This window comes from Mustelus asterias, unplaced genomic scaffold, assembly GCF_964213995.1.
Source record: "Mustelus asterias unplaced genomic scaffold, sMusAst1.hap1.1 HAP1_SCAFFOLD_1352, whole genome shotgun sequence".
NCBI lineage: Eukaryota > Metazoa > Chordata > Chondrichthyes > Carcharhiniformes > Triakidae > Mustelus > Mustelus asterias.
Genome location: NW_027591297.1, coordinates 65,684 through 91,983, shown reverse-complemented (window position 1 = coordinate 91,983; position 26,300 = coordinate 65,684). Strand labels below are relative to the sequence as shown.

General features: G+C 47.0%; 1 protein-coding gene across 1 annotated transcript in view; it reads left to right on the top strand.

The window, feature by feature from the left end:
- Positions 1-4,728: 4,728 nt before the first annotated feature.
- LOC144488175 (uncharacterized) overlaps positions 4,729-26,300 on the top strand; it is a gene marked incomplete at its 3' end in the record, with an annotated part of 87,167 nt that continues 65,595 nt past the window's right edge. Inside the window, exons 1-5 of the mRNA XM_078206198.1 lie at positions 4,729-4,846; positions 11,290-11,846; positions 14,454-14,526; positions 16,099-16,349; positions 24,873-25,056. Coding sequence (XP_078062324.1) covers positions 4,729-4,846; positions 11,290-11,846; positions 14,454-14,526; positions 16,099-16,349; positions 24,873-25,056 — 1,183 coding nt within the window. The remainder of the gene's footprint in view (positions 4,847-11,289; positions 11,847-14,453; positions 14,527-16,098; positions 16,350-24,872; positions 25,057-26,300) is intronic.

The window sequence follows — 26,300 nt, the reverse complement described above, 5'->3', positions numbered from 1 at the left end:
GTTGGATCTGGTGTAGGAACAGCGAGGAAACTGAGTGATTGTCCTTCATTCTCTGTTCAACAGTTGAGCAGTTTCTAATGTATTTGTTGGGAAATTAAGGGCCAAACTCTCAGTCATTGCCAAGAAATGTTCAGCACAATCAAAATCATGTCTGCATCAGGAATTTTCAGAAGGGCCAATTCTCCAGGCGCTGCACAGCTGCTTGTTAGTGAATTTTAGAGAAAGACTAAAATGAGTTTGACACCCGATTTCAGCAGCCTTAATCAATCTTTTTTCATACAATCCCTAGAGTGCAGAAGGAGGCCATTCGGCCAATCGAGTCTGCACCGACCACAATCCCACCCAGGTCCTATTCCCATAGCCCCACATATTTACCCCGCTGATCCTCCTGACACGAGGGTCAATTTAGCACGGCCAATCAACCTAACCCGCACATCTTTGGACTGTGGGAGGAAACCGGAGCACCCAGAGGAAACCCATGCAACTCTCCCTCCCTCTCTCCGCTTCTGCCTCTCTCCGCCTATGCTGAATTCCCAGCCCGTGCAGAGTTAGCTGTCCCAAGGTGGGTGCCAGGTCACTCGTAGCCAAGGAACTGAAGCCTGCTTAAAGTGGCTGTCCCCTCTTTGAAAGCTGGAGGTTTTGGAGTCTGGCACAGAGGTGATGATGCTTCATTCTGCACTCTGTTTCATCTTGTGGGTTCTGGTGGTTTGAAATAATCACACTTACACACTCAAACGCTTAAGCTTCATCAAATGGATTTTGATGTGTTGTGAACAGATAGTCTGTGTATCGAACTCACAATGTGTCATGAGTGAGACGGCACTCTCAATACATACAGCTCCTAAATCATATTGGGATAATATAACAGAGTCATACTTCCCTTTCCATTTCACTTCATAGTCCCCTGAGTAAGGAGCCAGGCTTTGATAAGTTGAGGACGTTACCTCAGGTCATTAAATGGTTGCTGTTGAAAGGTTTTTCCCAGCCCCTTTGCTATGATCTGCTAAGAGGATAGTTCAGATTTATGCTAATAATGTTCAGGTGGATAGGACAATGAAGCTCCCAAATCTCCTTCCTGCATCAGCACCTCCGGTGTCACATTGACATTTCCTCTGGGTCATGCCAGACTTTAGACCTGAAAATGTCAACAACAGGAAATTCCAACGTAAGTTGACAAACTCATCAGAATGGCTACATATAAGCATAATCAGGGCCCAAGAAAGCTTGCCTCTCAGATACCCATTCTCCAGGCACAAAGTGACACTGCATGTTTAACAGTCTGCACTGGGGGGGAACATTACAGTTTTCAGTGCAACTTATAACTGAAGACACAGAGTAGGTTTTAGTGAGGACCAATTAAAATATAGTTCTCAAAACACTGCAATAAAAACATCAGAAAAGACTTTCCAGCTGGCCCTGAACATCTGCTGCCAATTTGGAGAGAAATTCGGAACAACTGCAGGAAATTTCACTCAGATGCTCTATAACTTGGGGGCAGGGCTATATTGTGGATGGAGTCAGAGAGTCATAGAGGTTTACAGCCTGGAAACAGGCCCTTCGGCCCAACTTGTCCATGTCGCCCTTTCTTTTTTAAAACCCCTAAGCTAATCCCAATTGCCCACATTTGGCCCATATCCCTCTATACCCATCGTACCCATGTAACTGTCTAAATGCTTTTTAAAAGACAAAATTGTACCCGCCTCTATTACTACCTCTGGCAAATGCGAGGTGATGCATTTTGGTAGATTGAACCAGGACAGGATTTATTCAGTTAATGGTAGGGCGTTGGGGAGAGTTACAGAACAAAGATCTAGGGGTACATGTTCATAGCTCACCACACTCTGTGTGAAAAAATTGCCCCTCTGGACACTTTTGTATCTCTCTCCTCTCACCTAAAACCAATGCCCCCTAGTTTTAGACTCCCCTACCTTTGTGAAAGATATTGACTATCTAGCTGATCTGTACCCCTCATTATTTTATAGACCTCGATAGGATCACCCCTCAGCGTCCTACGCTCCAGAGAAAAAAGTCCCAGTCTATTCAGCCTCTCCTTCTAACTCAATCCATCAAGTCCCGGTAGCATCCTAGTAAATCTTTTCTGCACTCTTTCTAGTTTAATAATATCTTTTCTATAATAGGGTGATCAGAATTGCACACAGTATCCCAAGTGTGGCCTTACCAATGTCTTGTACAACTTCAACAAGACGTCCCAACTCCTGTATTCAATGTTCTGACCAATGAAACCAAGCATGCCGAATGCCTTCTTCACCACTCTGTCCACCTGTGTCTCCACTTTCAAGGAGCTATGAACATGTACCCCTAGATCTTTGTTCTGTAACTCTCCCCAATGCCCTACCATTAACTGAATAAATCCTGCCCTGGTTCAATCTACCAAAATGCATCACCTCGCATTTGTCTAAATTAAACTCCATCTGCCATTCGTCAGCCACTGGCCCAGTTGATCAAGATCCTGTTGCAATTGGAGACAACTTTCTTCACTGTCCACTATGCTACCAATCTTAGTGTCATCTGCAAACTTACTAACCATGCTTCCTATATTCTCATCCAAATCATTAATATAAATGACAAATAACAGTGGACCCAGCACTGATCCCTGAGGCACCCCGCTGGTCACAGGCCTCCAGTTTGAAAAACAACCCTCTACAACCACCCTCTGGCTTCTGTCAAGAAGCCAATTTTGTATCTATTTAGATACCTCACCCTGGATATGGGTGGCACGGTAGCACAGCGGTTAGCACTGCTGCTTCACAGCTCCAGGGAGCTGGGTTCGAATCCCGGCTTGGGTCACTGTCTGTGTGGAGTTTGCACATTCTCCTCGTGTCTGCGTGGGTTTCCTCCGGGTGCTCCGGTTTCCTCCCACAGTCCAAAGATGTGCGGGTTAGGTTGATTAGTCATGCTAAAAATTGCCCCTTTGAGTCCTGAGATGCGTAGGTTTGAGGGATTAGCGGGTAAATATGTAGGGATATGGGGATAGGCTCTGGGTGGGATTGTGGCCAGTGCAGACTCGATGGACCAAATGGCCTCCTTCTGCACTGTCGGGTTTCTATGATCCCATGAGATTTAACCTTATGCAACATCCTACCATGCAGTACCTTGTCAAAGGCCTTGCTAAAGTCCATGTAGACAACATCAACTGCACTGCCCTCATCTACTTTCTTGGTTACCCCTTCAAAAAACTCAATTAAATTTGTGAGACATGATTTTCCACTCACAAAGCCATGCTGACTGTTCCTAATAAGTCCTTGCGACTCTGAATGCCTGTAGATCCTGTCTCTCAAAATACCTTCCAACAATTTACCCACCACAGATGTGAGGCTCACTGGCCTGTAGTTCCCAGGCTTTTCCCTGCAGCTCTTTTTAAACAAAGGCACAACATTTGCCACCCTCCAATCTTCAGGCACCTCACCCGTGACAATCAATGATTCAAATATCTCAGCTAGGGGACCCTCAATTTCCTCCCTTGCCTCCCACAATGTCCTGGGACACACTTCATCAGGTCCCGGGGATTTATCTACCTTGATGCCCTTCCAGCACCTCCTTCTCTGTAATATGTACACTCGTTAAGACATCACTATTTATTTCCCCAAGTTCCCGAACATCTATGCTCTTCTCAACAGTAAATACTGATGAGAAATATTCATTTAGGATCTCACCTATCTCTTGTGGATCCGCACATAGATGACCTTGATGATCCTTAAGAGGCCCTACTCTCTCCCTGGAGAGAACCTTAGCCAATCGAAAAAGATGGTGACTGTGGTGTTATTGCTGGTGTGTGTTGCACTCACACCAGCATCAGCACTAGCAATCTGTTAAACTATGTTGTGGAGTTACGCCTGGGTCCCTGGGGATTCCTGACTCTCCTATCTGTTTTCTAATTCAGTGTGACCAATCAGCAGCATGACAAAGCTAAGTAACTATCTGCCCTCATCTGTACCACTCACTGCCCTTCCTAATTTAGTGCCATCTCTGAACTGGGATATCAAACTCTCCATTCCTTCTAACAAGTTAATCAATAAATATGTTGAAAAGTTAAGGCACCTAAACAGACCCCTGGAGAACACCACTTGCCATACCTCACTAATCAAATGACTTTCCGTTTATCCTTGCCCTTTGTCTCCGAACCTCCAAGGAATTCCTAACCCATTCCACAAGGTGATGTCCAATTTTCATGTTCATATCTGTCGATGATCTTCTCAAGTGCCTTCTGGAGTCTGGAGTGACACCATCCACAGACACACTCCTATCTACTTTATCGTGGCCACCTCAAAAAATTCAACTGGATTAGTCCATCAATCTGTACACTTCACAAATCCTTGCTGGTTCTGGTCAGCTAATACTTTCCAAATGTTCCATGAATCGTCCCTGATGACAGATTCCAATTGCCTGACAACTTTATTGCCAGGCCTAATCTCCTGCATTCTGCTGCCAAATCTGGGGCCTCGGGTTTGAATCCCACCATAGCAGATGGTGGAATTTAAAAACTCATTAAAACATCAGAAATTAATTGTGTAATGATGACCATGAAACCATTGTCAATTGTCAGAAAAACCCATCTGCTTCACTAATGTCCTTTAGGGAAGGAAATCTGCCATCCTTACCTGGTCTGGCCTACAACATGTGTCTCCAGACCCACAACAATGTGATTCACTCTTAAATGCCCTCTCAAAATGGCCTACCGTGCCACTCAGTTATATTCAACCACTACAAATGGAAGTAAAAGGAATGAAAGCGGACAGACCACCCAGCATTGACTTCGGCACCAGAAATGACAACGGCAAACCCAGCCCTGTTGACCTTACAAAGTCCTCCTTACCAACATTTGGGGGTTTGTGCCTAAATTGGGGGAGCTGTCTCACAGACTAGTCAAGCAACAGCCTGACATAGTCATACTCACAGAATCATAACTTGCAGATGACATCCCAGACACCGCCATTACCATCCTTGGATATGTCCTGTCCCACCAGCAGGATAGACCCAGTAGAGGTGGCGGCACAGAGGTATGCAGTTGGGAGGAAGTTGTGCTAGGAGTCCTCAACATTGACTCTGGACCCCACGAAGTCTCATGGCATCAGGTTGAATAGAATCATAGAATCCTACAGTGCAGAAGGAGGCCATTCGGCCCATCGAGCCTGCACTGACAACAATCCCATCCGGTCCCTATTCCCACAGCCCCATGTATTTAGCCTGCTAGTCCCCCTGATACTAAGGGATAAATACTTGTAAATACACTGTATAAAAAAAGTAGACTGCATTGAGATACCTTTGAACTTGTATAATGTTTGAAATGATACTTGAAACATGTACATCTGATGTGTTAAGTGTAATTTTACAAGATGTAAATTTGCCATTGCCAATCCACCTAACCCGCATATCTTTGGAGTGTGGGAGGAAACCAGAGCACCCGGAGGAAACCCATGCAGACACTGGGAGAACGTGCAAACTCTGCAAAGACAGTGACCGAAGCCAGGAATCGAACCCGGGTCCCTGGCGCTGTGAGGCAGCAGTGCTAACCACTGTGCCACCGTGCTGCCCCTATGAGCAAGGAAACCTCCTGCTGATTACCACATACCGTCCCTCCTCAGCTGATGAATCAGTACTCCTCCATGTTGAACAGCACTTGGAGGAAGAGGGCGACAAGGGTGCAGAATGTACCCTGGGTGGGGACTTCAATGCCCATTACCAAGAGTAGTTTGGTACTACCACCACAGCCTGAGCTGGCCAGGTCCTAAAGGACACAGCTGCTAGACTGGGACTGCAGCAGCTGGTGAGGGAAATGACAAGAGGGAAAAACATATTTGACCTCATCCTCACCGATCTGCCTGCCACAGATGTATCTGTCCATGACATGTCAGTAGGAGTGACCATCAGTCCTTGTGGAGGCGAAGTCTTGTCTTCACATTGAGGTTATCCTCCATTGTGCTAAATGGAATAGAACAGATCTAACAAATCAAGACTGGGCATCCATGAAACGCTGTGGGCCATCAGCAGCAGTAGAATTGTATTCAACCACAATCTGTAACCTCATGGTCCAGCATTTCCCCCACTCTACCATCACCACCAAGACAGGGGATCAACCCTGGTTCAATGAAGAGTGCAGGAGGGCCATGCCAGGAGAAACACCAGGCATATCTAAAAATGAGGTGTCAACCTGGTGAAGCTACCAAACAGGACCACCTGTGTGACAGACAGCATAAACAGCAAGTGATAGAGCTAAGTGATCCCACAACCAACGGATCAGATCTAAGCTCTGCAGTCCTACCACATCCAGTCGTGAATGGTGGTGGACAATTAGACAACACCCTGCAAGAGAAAACTCCACAAATATCCCCATCCTCAATGACGGGGGAACCCAGCACATCAGCGTAAAAGATAAGGCTGAAGCATTCGCAACAATCTTCAGCCAGAAGTACCAAGTGGATGACTAAACTCAGCCTCCTCCATAAGTCCCCAGCATCACACATGCCTTTCTTCAGCCAATTTGACTCCCTCCACGTGATATCAAGAAACAGCTGAAGGCACTGGATGCAGCAAATAAAGAACAAAGAACAAAGAAAATTACAGCACAGGAACAGGCCCTTCGGCCCTCCAAGCCTGCACTGACCAGGCTGCCTGACTTAACTAAAACCCCCTACGCTTCCGGGGGCCATATCCCTCTATTCCCATCTCATTCATGTACTTGTCAAGACGCCCCTTAAAAGTCACTACCATATTCGCTTCCACTACTTCCCCCGGCAATGGGTTCCAGGCACCCACCACTCTCTGTGCAAAAGATCTGCCTCGTACATCTCCTTTAAACCTTGCCTCTCGCACCTTAAACCTATGCCCCCTAGTAATTGACTCTTCCATCCTGGGAAAAAGCTTTTGACTATCCACTCTGTCCATGCCTCCCATAATCTTGTAGACTTCTATCAGGTCGCCCCTCAACCTCCGTTGCTCCAGTGAGAACAAACCAAGTTTCTCCAACCTCTCCTCATAGCTCATGCCCTCCATACCAGGCAACATCCTGGTAAATCTTTTCTGTACCCTCTCCAAAGCCTCCACATCCTTCTAGTAGTGTGGCGACCAGAATTGAACACTATATTCCAAGTGCGGCCTCACTAAGGTTCTATAAAGTGTCAACATGACTTGCCAATTTTTAAACTCAATACCCCGGCCGATGAAGGCAAGCATGCTGTATGCCTTCTTGACTACCTTCTCCACCTGCATTGCCACTTTCAGTGACCTGTGTACCTGTACACCCAGATCCCTTTGCCTATCAATACTCCTAAGGGTTCTGCCATTTACTGTATATTTCCTATCTGTATTAGACCTTCCAAAATGTATTACCCCACATTTGTCCAGATTAAACTCCATCTGCCATCTCTCCGTCCAAGTCTCCAACTGATCTATATCCTACTGTATCTTCTGATGGTCCTCATCGCTATCCGCAAATCCACCAACCTTTGTGTCGTCCGCAAACTTACTAATCAATCCAGTTACATTTTCCTCCAATTCATTTATATATATTACAAATATCATGGGCCCTAACAATATTCCAGCATAGTACTGAAAACTTGTGTGCCAGAACCTGCAGCGTCCCTAGTCAAGCTTGTCCAGTACAGTTACAACATTGGCATCTACCCTGCAGTATGGAATTTCCATACAGATATGTCCTGTACACAAGAAACAGGACAAATCCAACCCAATCAATTACCGCTCAATCAGTCTACTCTTGATCATCGGTTAAGTGATGGAAGGGGTCATCAAAGCGCTATCACGTAGCATTTATTCAGCAATAACCTGCTTGCAGACGTACAGTTTGAGATGCCCAAGGTCATTCAGCTCCTGACCTCATTACAGCCTTGGTTCAAACACAGACAAAAGAACTGATGCCAGAGATGAGGTGAGAGTGACCGCCCATGACATCAAGGCAGCATTTGACAAGTATGGCATCAAGGAGCCCTAGCAAAACTGGAGTCAATTTGCAGGAATCAGGGGAAAACCCTCCGCTAGTTGGAGTCATACATGGCACAAAAGAAGATGGTTGTGGTGGTTGGAGGTAATTCATCTCAGCTCCAGGACATCACTGCAGGAGGTGCTCAGGATGGTGTCCTAGGCCCAACTATTTTCAGCTGCTTCATCAATAACTTTCCTTCCATCATAAGGTCAGTGGTGGGGATGTTCGCTGATGACTGCACAATGTTCAGCACTATTCGCGACTCCTCAGATATTAAAGCAGTCCATGTCCAAATGCTGCAAGTCCTGGACAATATCGAGACTGACAAGGGGCAAGTAACATTCGTGGCACACAAGTACCAGGCAATGAACATCTCCAACAAGAGAGTATCTAACCATTGCCCCTTGACATTCAGTGGCATTACCATCACTGATTCACCCACTATCAACAGCCTAGGGGTTACCATTGACCAGAAACTGAGCTGGACTAGCCATATAAATACTGTGGCTACCAGAAAAGATCAGAGGCTAGGAACCCTGCTGTGAGTAACTCGCCTCCTGACTCCACAAAGCCATATCCAGAAGGTACAAGTCAGGAATGTAATGGAATACTCTTCACTTGCTTGCATGAGTGCAGCTCTAACAACACTCCATCATCCAGGACAAAGCAGTCCACTTGATTGCTACCCCTTCCCCAAACATTCAATCCCTCCATCACTGACCAACATTGGCAGCCGTGCACACCATCTACAAGATGCACTGCAGGAAGTCACCAAAGTTCCTTAGGCAGCACCTTTCAAATCCATGACCACTACCATCTAGAAGGACAAGAGCAGCAGCTACCTAGGAACACCACCACAAGGAGGTTCCCCTCCAAGTCACTCACCATCCTGACTTGGAAATATATCGCCATTCCTTCACTGTTGTGGGGTCAAAATCCCTCCCGAACAGCACTGAGGGTGTACCTACAGCTCAGGGACCACAACAATTCAAGAAGGCAGCTCTCCACCACCTTCTTAAAGGCAACTAGGGATGGGCAATAAATGCTGTCTAACTAGCGACACCCACATCTCATGAATGACTTAAAAAAAAACAACCTGGGATCAAAGTGCTTCATCTTTGCAGTTTGAGGCTATTCCACTTTTTCCAGGTCAGAGACTGACCCAAAAAGCAGTCAGGGAACTCAACAATTCAGCTCTTATTTATCCAACCACGGTTGGTTATCAGGAAATCCTCATGTGGCAAACGACGAATAATGGGTCACCTGGGGTGTTGTGGGGTGAGGGGGGGAAGGGGGGAAGGGGGGCAGGGTGAGGGGTCAAAACTCCTATCTCCACTGTCCGCTGACTACTCTGATCTTGGCTGAGGGTCAATAAAGGTCCAGTACTGGTGGGAAAACAAGTTGATGGACCAGGGCTGCATCTGTGCTGTCAGTCATTGTCCAGATACGGTCGGGAAACCAGCTGAGATACAAGAGGTTCTCTGGTCAGAGTGTCATTGGGAGGTAAAAGTCATGGGGTGGTAGAGAATAAATAGACTGAAGATTTCCTCTCTGACAGCAGCTTGCATTTACTACACACATCCTGTGCCTTTTACGAGACTTTATAAAAGCCTATTGAATTTCAGCTCCCACTAAGAACTTTACATGTTTTATTGGTATTTAAGATCCCAAGGGAGTTGGGTGTGGAATGACATTTTGGAGGTTCCAGGCAGGGGGTTGCGGGTGGGACTGAGAGAGTCTAAGAGCAATTGGAGGAGTTGGGGAGATTGAGAAATTCAGATTGTAATTGAGAGCAGCCTGAGATACAGCGATTGAATCAATGAGATTCAGCTGAATAGTGTTAGGAATGGGGGAGGTGAGGGAATGCAGACAGGAATGTTCTGGATGACTGGAATCTGTACGCACTTACTCTTAAAGTGGTATTTCATTCCAGCTTTGGAAAGAACTAAAATCACAACATAAATGTTTCCTGTCCAATCGGTCTGCTGCAGTTGGTGCCGCTCTCCCTCTCGCCAGCTCGACCGACGAAACCCACCCTAACCCCAGTTCCCCCTAACCCAGTGTCTGTCCTACGCTTGGTGATGATGATATAAATGGTAACAACACTATTAACGGAAAGAACATTAGATAATCTCTCTGATCTTCTATTATTCTGATTATAACTGGGGCCTATTCCAGTATTTTCCAGGATGACCTCCCAACTTCCACTCTTGGCTAACCTCAGCTCATCCGAAACTCTGTTGCCTATATTCCCATTCCCCCACTCAGCTATATCCTCTTAATCTGTCGCTCCTATGCTCACTGACTTGCATTGGCTCCCTGTCTTTCAATGCCTTGATTTTAAAATTACCATCCTTTTTTATGTCCCTCCATAGCATTGCCGCTCTCCAAGTCCATAACCTCTTCCAGTCCTATAACTCGCCGAGATCCTTGCACTTTCTGCTGAGGAATTTCCTCTCTGAACCTCTCTGCCTCTCTATTGCTCTACCCTCCAAGATGCTGCTTAAAACCTTTGGCTGGAATTTTCTGGCCATTCCTACCAGTGGGATCGTCCGGTCCAGCCAATGGTGAAGCCCTGCCACTGGTTCCCTGGAGGCGGGAGGTGCATACAACGGGAAACCTGATTGGCAGGGGTGGGACCAGAAGATCCTGCGCCCCCGGCAAATGGTGGCCACCCCTGCGGCCTTGGAACATGCAGCAGAGGCGTGGAAAATCCCACCCAGTGTCTCTGAACTGTCCTAATATCTCAGTATTCTTTGATAACACTCCAATGCAATGCATGGGATATTTGAGTTGGTTAAAGACACTTTATAGAACACAAAAAGTGATAAAAGGTCATCGACCGGAAATGTTCTTTCTCCACGGATGCTGTCTAACCTGCTGAGTTTGATGATGCCTTTATCTTGGATCCAACTATACAAATGCAGATTGTTGCTGCTGGAGTCCTTCCGCTTTGCAGACTCACTGGGACCTGGAGATACTTGGTCCTCCGGTAGCCCACCCAGGTGCCCATCCTTCACAGGTTACCACTCAGTTGGCATGGTCTCCAAGCTCATCAGTTAGGGTGATGCCAATTGAGATGACCCAGGTGCATGGAGGTCAAATGGGATGAGCTAACTAGACATAGAGCAGGAATCAAATCTGGCCCCTGTGTTCACAGTTCTCTCTGCTCATCCGAAGTGAGTCTCTTAAGGTGCTTGTTATTTCTGTTTGAGGGACTGCAGTTTGGGATTTTATTAGTCTGGGTTAAATAGAGCTTGACTCGCCCTACAAGACTGTGATGATGTCTTGTGCTGTCTCTGGTCACTGCTGTCAATGTTTATCCCTTGTAGTGATTGACCTTCTGGAAGCCCTAAACATCACCCGCTCTATAAAGGGAGTGAGCAGAAGCAAAGGTTTGGAGCCGGGGCTCCCGGCATGGAAGTTCCGTAATCGTGTGCCACACCTCACCTTGCCACGGGATTATGCCATCTACTTCCTCACCTCCATGCAAGGGTCCATCGGCTTCCACTTTGTGGCAAAGCAGAGCAGGAACTCGGAGGGGACAGTGATCTCCTTCACCTCCCCCACCACCACCAAGAAGGATGGAAGGCCACTTCTGCAACTCGTGTCCAGCACCAGAAGCAACCAACTCCGACTGGATTACCGGACTGTGCACAACATGGAACCGGCGTCTGTCATCTTCCCTGGAGGGACTCCCTTTGCCAATGGGCAATGGGGCAGAGTGGCTTTCAATCTGGAGGCTCAGAAGATAACACTTTTCATCGATTGTGAGGAAGACATCATATTTGAGAAGAACATGGGCGACGATGTCATCAGTCTGATTCTCCCCATCGACTTGGAGATTCACTTCTCCAGTACAGCGGGAAACCGAAGCAGCAAGTTCACGGTAATGTCGGCATAAACTTACACGCAGGCTTTCCTCAACATGCTACTAACTCGGCTGTGTCATAGAAACATAGGAACTGAGAAATCATAGAAACTCGACAGTGCAGAACAAGGCCATTTGGCCCATCAAGCCTGCACTGACAACAATCCCGCCCAAGCCCTATTCTCATCACTCCTCGTATTTACCCCGCTAATCCTGACGCTAAGCGGCAATTTAGCATGGCCAATCAACCTAACCTTCAAATCTTTGGAGTGTGGGAGGAAACCGGAGCACCCGGTGGAAACCCACGCAGATACGGGTAGAAAATGCAAACTCCGCACAGTCACCCAAGGCTGGAATCGAACCCAGGTCCCTGGCTCTGTGAGGCAGCAGTGCTAACCACTGTGCCACCCTTCTACATGATAAATGGCCAAAGTCCATCCACTATCCTTTTACTCAGACAATACACTGACAATGGAATTGTTGACTAATCACAGCCATCAATCTGCCTCAGGTCAACTGAAACATAGCCAGACATGAGGTGGGGCACGGGGACAAAGTTCTATGTTTCTTCCAAACATAGTAATACTTCAAATTAATTCATAAACTGGACTGCAAAATTCTGAATGAAATCTGCCCAATTTGCTTTTGACTAACTCAGCACTCTGTGTCCAGCACAGTGACATTTTACTGTTCCTTACTCCAAAATGTGGAACATTATCCCTTTAATATAGCACATCTTTCTCTCCATTACTGCCCACAGATACCATTTCTAGTCAGTGAAAATGCTGAACCAATCTCTGTGGACTGAACTCCCATGATGCTGAAAACAGCGTCCACTTAATCCCCCTAAATGAGTGAGCAATCTGTCCATAGCAGGACTGAGCAACATACGCACACAGACAGGCACACACACACACAAACCAGAGGCATTCGCCTTCAAATACCATGCTACCCAATGAGCTGATTTCAGCCAGGGTACAGGGGACAACATCCACATTCAGGATACTAAATGCATAAACTAGCCAAATTACAGCCAAGGGCTCCCGTTCCTCCCCTTCCCAGAATGTGCTGACTCCTGGGTCCCCTCCCCGGAAAGCACTGACTCCCATTCACCCTCCCCGGAAAGCACTGACTCCCATTCGCCCTCCCCGGAAAGCGCTGACTCCCGTGTCTCCCCTCCCCGGAAAGCACTGACTCTCGTGTCCTCCCGTTGCAATCCGAGATAATCTTCTTCACTGTCCACTGTGCCACCAATCTTGGTGTCATCTGCAAACTTACTAACCATGCCTCCTAAATTCTCATCCAAATCATTAATATAAATGACAAATAAGTGGACCAGCACCGATCCCTGAGGCACACCGCTGGTCACAGGCCTCCAGTTTGAAAAACAAACCTCTACAACCACCCTCTGGTTTCTGTCGTCAAGCCAATTTTGTATCCATTTGGCTACCTCACCCTGGATCTTGTGAGATTTAACCTTACGCAACAACCTACCATAGACCCAAGTGTTTCTCAGACATTGAAAATCTCAGAGAAGGTACTGGTGCAAAGAGATAGCCACTGATCACTAAAATGTCACAGTCAGCCACACAAAATGAATGAAAATGTTGGTGGAATGTGTCTGCCTTTAACTTGTGGCCTGGCATATATTGGAGAGGGAAATTCACTGCAAATTTTGAAAGCCATGGCTAGACCACACTGGGAACACTGTTTACAGTTCTGGGCACCGCAGCTTAGAAAAGAAATATTGACCTTGGAAGGAATGCAGCAGCGATTCACCAGGATATCACCAGAGCTCGTAGAGTTAGATTATCTGCATCATTTACATTAATGTAGGTCTTTATTGGCTGGAATATCAACAGGTGATTTAATTGAGGTTGCTCGGATTATGAAAGGAATTGATCAGGCAGATAGTGAGAGACATTTCCACTGGTTACGAGTCTCAGAGGGGACATTACCTTCAAATCAGAGCCGAGCCATCCAGGAGAGAAAATCAAAAACACTTTAGGCAAAGGGTGGTAGAAATGTTGAATCTCTCCCAGAAAATACAGTCAAATGCTGACACTAAATATTTCAATGCAACCTCATATTATGCTCAGGGATTACTCCTGGATTGACTTTCATTGTACTCCGGGATTACTGCCAGACTCATTCTCACCGTACTCCGGGATTACTGCGATCTCATTCTCACTGTACTCTGGGATTACTGCCAGACTCACTCTTACCGTACTGTGAGATTACTGCCAGACTGACTTTCACTATACACCGATATTACTGCTGGACTGATTAACAGTGCACTCCAGGATTACTGCCAGACTGATTCTCACTGTACTCTGGGATTACTGCCAGACTGAGTAATGCGATTCTCCGGGTTTACTGCTGGACTAATTATCACTATACTCCGGGATTATTGCTGGACTGACTCTCACTGTACTCTGGGATTACTGCCGCACTAATTAACACTATACCCCAGGTTACTGCCAGACTGATTCTCACTCTACTCTGGGAGTACTGCCAGACTGAGTAATGCGAGGTTTACTGCCGCACTAATTAACACTATACCCCAGGTTACTGCCGGACTCATTAATGCGATACTCCGGGACTGAGGTTCTCTTTTCACTTTAGGGTTATTGGCAGACGGCAGAAATCTCCCCCAGTGGATTCCTTCATCGTCCATGGCACTGTGACAATCTGCCAGGTAAGGAAAGCACTGTTGTCCCATTCCACACAAGTGGCTTCGGGGACTGGGGTACAGAGTGCAACATGGGAGGAGAAGTGGCGGGGGTGGGGTGCAAGAGAGCGCAAGGAGAAGAGGAACGGAAGAGGAGGGGGTGAACACAAGGAGGGAGTGATTGCGAGGAGGGAGAGAATGGTTGGGGAGGGCATTGGAGGAGAGGAGGGGGAGAGCACAAGGATTGTGACCTGATGTCTGTAAATTGCAATTATATTAAAAACATCACAGAAAGATAAATGTTTCTGCAATGAGGTCACATGTCTCCAATATTTATTTATTCTTTCACAGGATCTGGGTGTTGCTGGCAATGCCAGCATTTGTTGCCCATCCGTAATAGCCCTTGAATTCTGTAGCTTGCCAAGCCATTTCACAGAGCAGTTAAGAGTCAATCACATTGCTGTTGGTCTGGAGTCACATGTAGGCCAGACCGGGTAAGGATGGCAGATTTCCTTTCCTAAAGGACATTCATTGAACCGGTTTACATGGTCACCTTTACTGGGACTTGCGTTTAGATTTTATTAATTAAATTTAAATTCCACAAGCTCCAACGAGTAGAATCTGAATCCATGTTCCCAGTACATTTTCTTGGGCCTCTTGATCACTCGTCCGTGACATTACCACTGTGCCACTATCTCCCCTGAAGGAAATGTTATAGAACATTAAGGAACAGCTGTGAGCTGGAACTGGAGCACTGAATGCGTGACCCCCACCCCTTCTTTCAATTAATGTCACCTCTGAGTAGTTCTTATTGGGGCCTTAAATGTGGCAAAGGGAAATACTTTCTCTAACTTTATTTACATGCCATTTTCTATCTGCCACGAACTGAAAAGCAGAGAAACATCAACCCCCCGAGGCCTTAATTTCCCTCTCCTCCCAGGGCAGATACAGCATAGGTTGGACATTGTCCCATCACACTGACAGCGCAGGAAAGAGACAGAATAATTCTGTCAGTCTGATACTGCAAGGATGGCCGATGACTCTGTTGATGGATTGTCTGTCCCTGATGCACATGGGTGACGGGAAGAACATTCTTTTGCAATCTCTCACACTGGTCTCTGCTGATTGCAACATAGGATATGCATCAGACCACCCAAAGTGGGGAATGTGTGGAGACCAGTCACACAGCCTGCATTGTCTAGGTTAGAGAGGAATTCCTGGCACTCCTGTGGGCCCCAATGACAGCACTGGGCCTGCAGATAGGTGTGGTGGTGTTTTATAACTGACAGTCTGTACGGCAGACTGTACAATCACATGCTAGAACTAGTACTAAACAGACATCCTGCAGAATAAACAGTTGCTCCATACAGTGACAGTGAGTGAGTCTCACCCTGAATAAACAGTCACTCTGTAAATTTACACAGTGAATGACTCTCCCCTGAATAAACAGTCTCTGTACAATTACACAATGAGTGACTCACCCTGAATAAACAGGGACTATGTAGTGACCTGGGGGAGTATGTGCTTCTCAATTTATGGGTCTGTTAATTGGATTTTTATCCATCAGAATGAAGTTAATTCACTGTCTCACATTTCCAGATTCCTTACCTTTACCATATTCCTTGGCTGAGGAGCAATATTCCGATTTGGATGAGGGATTCCAAATCAGTGAGGATGTCTCCCCACTTCCATTGCCCTTGTCTGACAGTCAGTACGAGCAACAGCAGAGTGATGCTGAGGATTCGCCGCTGAATCGCAATCTACCATCTAGAAACCCAGAACAACGCTTGGAAAGGCTGGAGGAGATGGTGGCGTCACTCAGCACAATGCTGGACATGCTCAAAGTTCAGGTAAGAGGAGGCTGAGACTGGGAAACCCCAATCCAGATTCTCACAGGGATATAGTTTCACAGACACTGATGGTGTGAAATGCAGAACTCTGTGCCTGTTGCTTGGCTGTTCTGGATGTTTGGTGTCCACGGCACGCCTGTGCTGACACTAAGTGGTTGACTCACACCAAATGCCATCTTGGTGAAGGCATTAGGGTGAGAGTATGCAGAGTAAGCAGATCATAATTCCAATCAGAATGCAATGCTAATGTGATGTCAGAGTTACCATTTTGAAGCTTAATCTCCAGCTAAGGGCCTCTCTTAAATTCACACATCTGGACACGTGTTCAGCAGAAGGAAGCTTCCCCCAACAGTGCTATTGAAAAGGATTAACAATTCCTTACAGGCAAGTTGCTGGTTAATGTCTTCTCACTTATCCTTCTTCAATCCTACAACTGTTCATCCTTTCTTTGTAAGAGGTCTCACAACACCAGGTTAAAGTCCAACAGGTTTATTTGGTAGCACAAGCCACTAGCTTTCGGAGTGTTGCTCCTTCATCAGGTAAGTGGGAGTTCTGTTCACAAACAGGGCATATAAAGACACAAACTCAATTTACAAAATAATGATTGGAATGCGAGTCTTTACAGCTAATCAAGTCTTAAAGGTACAGACAATGTGAGTGGAGAGAGCGTTAAGCACAGGTTAAAGAGATGTGTATTGTCTCTAGCCAGGACAGTTAGTGAGAGTTTGCAAGCCCAGGCAAGTCATGGGGGTTACAGATAGTGCGACATGAACCCAAGATCCCGGTTGAGGCCGTCCTCATGTGTGCGGAACTTGGCTATCAGTCTCTGCTCAGCGATTCTGCATTGTCGCGTGTCGTGAAGGCAGCCTTGGAGAACACTTACCGGAAGATCAGAGGCCGAATGCCCGTGACCACTGAAGTGTTCCCCAACAGGAAGAGAACACTCTTGCCTGGTGATTGTCGAGCGGTGTTCATTCATCCGTTGTCGTAGCGTCTGCATGGTCTCCCCAATGTACCATGCCTCAGGACATCCTTTCCTGCAGCGTATCAGGTAGAAAACGTTGGCCGAGTTGCAAGAGTATGTACCGTGTACCTGGTGGATGTGTTCTCACGTGAGATGATGGCATCCATGTCGATGATCCGGCACATCTTGCAGAGGTTGCTGTAGCAGGGTTGTGTGGTGTCGTGGTCACTGTTCTCCTGAAGGCTGGGTAGTTTGCTGCGGTCAATGGTCTGTCCGCAGCAAACAGACCACACAACCCTGCCACAGCCACCTCTGCAAGACATGCCACATCATCGACACAGATACCATCATCTCACATGAGAACACCATCCACCAGGTACACGGTACATACACTTGCAACTCGGTCAACGTTGTCTAGCTGATACGCTGCAGGAAAGGATGTCCCGAGGCATGGTACATTGGGGAGACCATGCAGACGCTACGACAATGGATGAATGAACACCGCTCGACAATCACCAGACAAGAATGTTCTCTTCCTGCTGGGGAACACTTCAGTGGTCACGGGCATTTGGCCTCTGATCTTCGGGTAAGCGTTCTCCAAGGCAGCCTTCATGACACACGACAGCGCAGAGTCGCTGAGCAGAAACTGATAGCCAAGTTCCGCACACATGAGAACGGCCTCAACCGGGATCTTGGGTTCATGTCACACTATCCATAACCCCCATGACTTGCCTGGGCTTGCAAAATCTCAGTAACTGTCCTGGCTGGAGACAATACACATCTCTTTAACCTGTGCTTAACACTCTCTCCACTCACATTGTCTGTACCTTTAAGACTTGATTACCTGTAAAGACTCGCATTCCAACCATTATTTTGTAAATTGAGTTTGTGTCTTTATATGCCCTGTTTGTGAACAGAACTCCCACTCACCTGATGAAGGAGCAGCGCTCCGAAAGCTAGTGGTTTGTGCTACCTCATATGAAGCAATTTTTAAAAGCGGTATCTCGGCCTTTTGGCTAAGATGCAAATGAGCTCATTGATCCACTGGAGCAAGCTGAGAGGGGTGATTGAAAAGCAGCAGTGCTGGTACGAGATTAATTGGATTAATTGAATTGTTTATTTATTTAATTAGTCAGCTAGTGTGTGTATTTTTTTGGCCTTTACTTTAACAGCAGTTTTTCAAGTTTAAAGTGAAAACTAGAAGTGGGCAGCAAAGGAGTCTGGGAAGGGTTTTTATTTTAACTTTAAAAGTCAGTTACCTGGGAGGTTCCCCCTCATTGATCCACTGGAGCAAGCTGAGAGGGGTGATTGAAAAGCAGCAGTGCTGGTACGAGATTAATTGGATTAATTGAATTGTTTATTTATTTAATTAGTCAGCTAGTGTGTGTATTTTTTTGGCCTTTACTTTAACAGCAGTTTTTCAAGTTTAAAGTGAAAACTAGAAGTGGGCAGCAAAGGAGTCTGGGAAGGGTTTTTTAAGCGCGTGAAGTATAAAAGGTAGGCTGCAGTATACAGCGGGCAGCGTCGGGAGTGGGCAGCATAGTGTGTGGGAAGCAGAGTGTGAGCTATAAGACTTTAGCTCACAGGGCTTAGGCTGAAAGGGCAAGCAGGGGTGAGTTGAATTCATTTTTGCACTTTCTACCTGGTACTGGCAAGGTATCTAGAGGGGATGGGTGTGCAGGCAGTGCAATGTTCCTCTTGCACTATGTTTGAGGTGAGGGACGACGACAGTGTCCCTACTGATTACACCTGTGGGAAGTGCACCCATCTGCAGCTCCTCCAAAACCGTGTTAGGGAACTGGAGCTGGAGTTGGATGAACTTAGGATCATCAGGGACGCAGAGATGGCCATAGACACAAGCTTTAGGAATACAGTTACTCCGAGGATTGAAAACAGATGGGTGACGGTGAGAGGGGCTGGGAGGAAGCAGTCCGTGCAGGGATCCCCGGTGGTCGTTCCCCTTAGCAACAAGTATTCCGCTTTGGATACGGTTGAGGGGGATGACATACCAGTGGTGAGCCGCAGTGAGAGGATCTCCAGCACTGTGTCCGTCTCTGTGGCTCGGGAGGGAAAGGGGGAGAGCGGGAGGGCGATAGTTATTGGGGACTCGTTAGTTAGAGGGATAGATAGGAGGTTCTGTGGCAGCAAAAGAGACTCACAGATGGTATGTTGCCTACCGGATGCCAAGGTCCGTGATGTCTCAGACCGTGTTTTCAAGATTCTGAAGGGGGAGGGGAAACAGTCACAAGTCGTGGTACACATTGGTACCAATGACATAGGTAAGCGAAGGGACGGGGATTTAAAGCAGGAATTTCTGGAGCTGGGCTGGAAGCTGAGAGCCAAGACGAAACATGTGGTCATCTCTGGTACGTTGCCGGTACCACGTGATAGCGAGTTGAGGAACAGGGAGAGAGTGCAGTTAAATATGTGGTTGCAGGGATGGTGTAGGAGGGAGGGTTTCAGATACGTGGATAATTGGAACACGTTCTGGGGAAGGTGGGACCTGTACAAACAGGACGGGGTGCACCTGAACCAGAGGGGCACCAATATCCTCGGAGGGAAATTTGTTACGGCTCTTCAGGGGGGTTTAAACTAATTTGTCAGGGGAGTGGGAAAGGGAGTTGTAGTCCAGAAGTCAGTGAGGGTGGTGAGGTATTGGGGAAGGTATCAGGGTCAAGGGTGGGTACTGGTAGACAGGAAGGTGGGTTGAAGTGTGTCTACTTCAATGCAAGGAGCATCCGGAACAAGGTAGATGAACTTGGGGCGTGGATTGGTACTTGGGACTACGATGTTGTGGCCATTACGGAGACGTGGGTAGAACAAGGACAGGAATGGTTGTTGGACGTTCCGGGGTATAGATGTTTCACTAAGTGTAGGGAAGCTGGTAAAAGAGGTGGAGGAGTGGCATTGTTAATCAAGGATAGTTTAACGGCTGCGGAAAGGCACTTCGTGGGGGATCTGCACACTGAGGTAATATGGGCTGAAGTTAGAAATAGGAAAGGAGCGGTCACGTTGCTAGGAGTTTACTATAGGCCCCCAAATAGTAATAGAGATGTGGAGGAAGAAATTGCTAAGCAGATTATGGATATGTGTGGGGGTCACAGGGTAGTTGTCATGGGGGACTTTAACTTTCCAAATATTGATTGGAACCTTTGTAGGTCAAATAGTTTGGATGGGGCAGTTTTTGTGCAGTGTGTGCGGGAGGGTTTCCTGACACAATATGTGGATGGGCCGACTAGAGGTGAGGCCACATTGGATTTGGTACTGGGAAATGAACCGGGCCAAGTGTTAGATTTGGTTGTGGGAGAGCAATTTGGAGATAGTGACCACAATTCAGTGTCTTTTGTTATTGCAATGGAGAGCGATAGGGCCGTACGGCAGGGCAAGGTTTACAATTGGGGGAGGGGTAATTATGATGCGATTAGGCAAGAATTAGGGGGCATAAGTTGGGAACAGAAACTGTCAGAGAAAGGAACTAATGAAAAGTGGAATTTTTTCAAGGAACAAATACTGGATGTCCTTGATAGGTATGTTCCTGTCAGGCAGGGAGGAAATGGCCGAGTGAGGGAACCATGGTTCACAAAAGAGGTGGAATGTCTTGTGAAAAGGAAGAGGGAAGCTTATGTAGGGATGAGGAAACAAGGTTCAGATGGCTCGATTGAGGGTTACAAGTTAGCAAGGAATGAGCTGAAAAAGGGGCTTAGGAGAGCTAGGAGGGGACATGAGAAGTCCTTGGCGGGTCGGATCAAGGAAAACCCCAAGGCTTTTTACTCTTATGTGAGGAATAAAAGAATGACCAGGGTGAGGTTAGGGCCGGTCAAGGACAGTAGTGGGAACTTGTGTATGGAGTCAGTAGAGATAGGCGAGGTGATGAATGAATACTTTTCTTCAGTGTTCACCAAGGAGAGGGGCCATGTTTTTGAGGAAGAGAAGGTGTTACAGGCTAATAGGCTGGAGGAAATAGATGTTCGGAGGGAGGATGTCTTGGCAGTTTTGAATAAACTGAAGGTCGATAAGTCCCCTGGGCCTGATGAAATGTATCCTAGGATTCTTTGGGAGGCAAGGGATGAGATTGCAGAGCCTTTGGCGTTGATCTTTGGGTCCTCGCTGTCCACGGGGATGGTGCCAGAGGACTGGAGAATGGCGAATGTTGTTCCTCTGTTTAAGAAAGGGAATAGAAATGACCCTGGTAATTATAGACCGGTTAGTCTTACTTCGGTGGTTGGTAAATTGATGGAAAGGGTCCTTAGGGATGGGATTTACGACCATTTAGAAAGATGCGGATTAATCCGAGATAGTCAGCACGGATTCGTGAAGGGCAAGTCGTGCCTCACAAATTTGATAGAATTTTTTGAGGAGGTAACTAAGTGTGTTGATGAAGGTAGGGCAGTTGATGTCATATACATGGATTTTAGTAAGGCGTTTGATAAGGTCCCCCATGGTCGGCTTATGATGAAAGTGAGGAGGTGTGGGATAGAGGGAAAGTTGGCCGATTGGATAGGCAACTGGCTGTCTGACCGAAGACAGAGGGTGGTGGTCGATGGAAAATTTTCGGATTGGAGGCAGGTTGCTAGCGGTGTGCCGCAGGGATCAGTGCTTGGTCCTCTGCTCTTTGTGATTTTTATTAATGACTTAGAGGAGGGGGCTGAAGGGTGGATCAGTAAATTTGCTGATGACACCAAGATTGGTGGAGTAGTGGATGAGGTGGAGGGCTGTTGTAGGCTGCAAAGAGACATAGATAGGATGCAAAGCTGGGCTGAAAAATGGCAAATGGAGTTTAACCCTGATAAATGTGAGGTGATTCATTTTGGTAGGACAAATTTAAATGTGGATTACAGGGTCAAAGGTAGGGTTCTGAAGACTGTGGAGGAACAGAGAGATCTTGGGGTCCATATCCACAGATCTCTAAAGGTTGCCACTCAAGTGGATAGAGCTGTGAAGAAGGCCTGTAGTGTGTTAGCTTTTATTAACAGGGGGTTGGAGTTTAAGAGCCGTGGGGTTATGCTGCAACTGTACAGGACCTTGGTGAGACCACATTTGGAATATTGTGTGCAGTTCTGGTCACCTCACTATAGGAAGGATGTGGAAGCGCTGGAAGGAGTGCAGAGGAGATTTACCAGGATGCTGCCTGGTTTGGAGGGTAGGTCATATGAGGAAAGGTTGAGGGAGCTGGGGCTATTCTCTCTGGAGCGGAGGAGGCTGAGGGGAGACTTAATAGAGGTGTATAAAATGATGAAGGGGATAGATAGAGTGAACGTTCAAAGACTATTTCCTCGGGTGGATGGAGCTATTACAAGGGGGCATAACTATAGGGTTCGTGGTGGGAGATACAGGACGGATATCAGAGGTAGGTTCTTTACGCAGAGAGTGGTTGGGGTGTGGAATGGACTGCCTGCAGTGATAGTGGAGTCAGACACTTTAGAAACATTTAAGCGGTTATTGGACAGGCACATGGAGCACACCAGGATGATAGGGAGTGGGATAGCTTGATCTTGGTTTCAGATAAAGCTCGGCACAACATCGTGGGCCGAAGGGCCTGTTCTGTGCTGTACTGTTCTATGTTCTATGTTCTAAGTCTTGGAGGAGGAATTGCTTTCCCTCCTCCAATCAGCTTGGCTCATGTAGATCAGGCCCAGGACAGGGTAAATGGTCACTTGCCCTGTCTTGTCAGCCTGGATCGGAAATGTCTCAACTTGTTGAGACTCTGAATTGGACTTGATTTGATTGAATTGGAAAAGTATAAACAAAAAAAAAAATAAACCTGTTGGACTTTAACCTGGTGTTCTTACTGTGTTTACCCCAGTCCAACGCCGGCATCTCCACATCATCCTTTCTTTACCAGAGCAAAATACTAAAAATGCCGGCTCTGGGAGCCCCATCAAATTAAGGATTATGGGAGGCCAGGAAAGCTGGAGGCCCAATGGGAGGCCAGGAAAGCTGGAGGCCCAATGGGAGGCCAGGAAAGCTGGAAGCCCAATGGGAGGCCAGGAAAGCTGGAGGCCCAATGGGAGGCCAGGAAAGCTGGAGGCCAATTCCAATACGTGCTCCATCAATGGGATACCACCTGTTTAAGACAGTTGCTCAATAGTGCGGTTAGACCTAGATTCTAGGTCAGTTCCACACTGACTCTCACTGGGATACAGTTCCACACACACTGACTCTCACTGGGATACAGTTCCACACACACTGACTCTCACCGGGATACAGTTCCACACACACTGACTCTCCCTGGGATACAGTTCCACACACACTGACTCTTACTGGGGTAGAGTTTCACACACACTGGCTCTCACTGGGATACAGTTTCACACACATTGACTCTCCCTGGGATACAGTTCCACACACACTGACTCTTACTGGGGTAGAGTTTCACACACACTGACTCTCACTGGGATACAGTTCCACACACACTGACTCTCCCTGGGATACAGTTCCACACACACTGACTCTCACCGGGATACAGTTCCACACACACTGACTCTCCCTGGGATATAGTTCCACACACACTGACTCTTACTGGGGTAGAGTTTCACACACACTGGCTCTCACTGGGATACAGTTTCACACACATTGACTCTCACTGGGATACAGTTCCACACACACTGACTCTCCCTGGGATACAGTTCCACACACACTGACTCTTACTGGGGTACAGTACCACACACACTGGCTCTCACTGGGATACAGTTCCACACACACTTACTCTCTCTGGGATACAGTTCCACACACACACTGACTCTACCTGGAGTATAGTTCCACACAGACTGACTCTCACTGGGGTACAGTTCCACACACACTGACTCTCACTGGGGTACAGTTCTACACACACTGACTCTCACTGGGGCACAGTTCCACACACACTGACTCTCACTGGGGCACAGTTCCACAAGCACTGACTCTCACTGGAATACAGTTCCACACGCATTGACTCTCACTGGGATACAGTTCCACACTCACTCACTCTCACTGGGATACAGTTCCACACTCACTGACTCTCACTGGGATACAGTTCCACACACACTGACTCTCACTGGGGTACAATGACACTGACACTCACTTTGGTAGAAATCCTCTAAATGCTGACAGGATTGTTTGTGCTGAGTGGCCTGTATATGTGTTGTCAGTTCTGTCTTTCCCATGCAGTAAGGACAGATGTTGGAATCTTGGACAATGGGGACAGATGTTGGTCGAAAAAGACAAATATCACCCAGGATTCTGTTTTCTGACCTCTCACTGGTGAGCCTGGCTGGGAACTGTGAGTTTGGATGTGAAGGTTGGGTTCTCCAGGCATTACAAATTTCCCAGTGTTTCCTTGCTTATTTCCACTGTTTCTGCACTGTCCGTGTCTATCATTGGACAATGTCTGTGTCCATCTCTCCAACTGGCACTCAGAACTGGTTTCAGATCTTGAGACTGGTATGGAGTGAGCGAGGTGATTGCTCTTATGGTTATAACTTGTATCTCAGAGGGGCCACACTTGCCGGGGTCAGGTCCCACCCCCCACTGGCCCCAGTTATTGTTGTTGTGTTTGTGATGGTCTGCTGTTCTCCCTTGTTTAGAACTCGGCGCTATTGCTGCGAGTCAAGCACCTGGAGACATGTGAATGCAGAAAGCCCATGTGTTCATGGCAGGGGCGGGAGTATGAGGAGGGACAGTCGTGGGACCAGAACCCGTGCAGCACCTGTGCCTGCACTAATGGAGAGGTACATTGCTCAAAGCAAGGTGACAGAGCCCTCTGTCAGGGTGAGTACCACGCACTGGGATAGGGGATAAAGGAATGTCCAATATTTTAAACACAAGTTGTCTGCTAATTCTGGGCAAAAGTGCAATAAAGGTCAATCCTAGAGCATAGTGCACAGGAACAGGTCATTAGGCACAAACCATCCATTCTAACGTTGAATATCCAAATCTTTTCCTATCCTTACTCATCTAATTCTATTCATGTAACTCTCTATTCCCCTCCCTCATTTGCTTATCTAACTTTCACTTAACTGCATGAATATTATTCACCTTGACCACTCCCTGTGTTGCTGAGTTCCATATTCGCACCACTCTCCGGATAAAGAAGTTTCTTCTGAATTCCTCATCGGATGTCTTGGTGACTGTTTTATATTCATGGCCTCCAGTCTTGCTCTTCCCCACAAGTGGAGGCGCTCTGTGTCTACTCCATCAAAATCTCTCACAATTATAAAGATCTTGATCAGGTGAACCCTCAGCATTTTTGTTTCAAGAGAAAAGAGACACATCATGTTAATGCTTTCCTTTCAGTTATAACTTCATCGCTGTATGTTTCTCTGTAGCTTCTCCAGTGCCTCTAAGTGATTTATACAATAGGGTGACCCAAATCATACAAGCTAATACAAATGTGGACAAACTAAAGGTTGATACCGGTTCAGCAAGAAGTTGTTTACTTCTCAATCTATCCTTCATAGAATCATAGAAACCCTACAGTACAGAAAAAGGCCATTCGGCCCATCGGGTCTGCACCGACCACAATCCCACCCAGGCCCTACCTCCATATATTTTTACCCACTAATCCCTCTAACCTACACATCTCAGGACACTAAGGGGCAATTTTAGCATCGCCAATCAACCTAACCCGCACATCTTTGGACTGTGGGAGGAAACCGGAGCACCCGGAGGAAACCCACACAGACACGAGGAGAATGTGCAAACTCCACAGACAGTGACCCAAGCTGGGAATCGAACCCAGGTCCCTGGAGCTGTGAAGCAGCAGTGCTAACCACTGTGCTACCGTGCCGCCCTTCTAGAAATTAAACCAATAAAGCTATATCTGTCAGCCATGATTCAATGGTCGCACACTGAGTCCAGAGTCAGAAATTGTGGGTTCAAGTCCCACTCCAGAGATTTAAGAGCATAATCCAGAGTTACCTCCTCCATGCAGTACTGAGGCAGCGCTGCATTGTCGATGGCTAGTAGTGAGGGAACCCTGCATTGTCGGAGAGTTAGTACTGCAGTGCTGATTC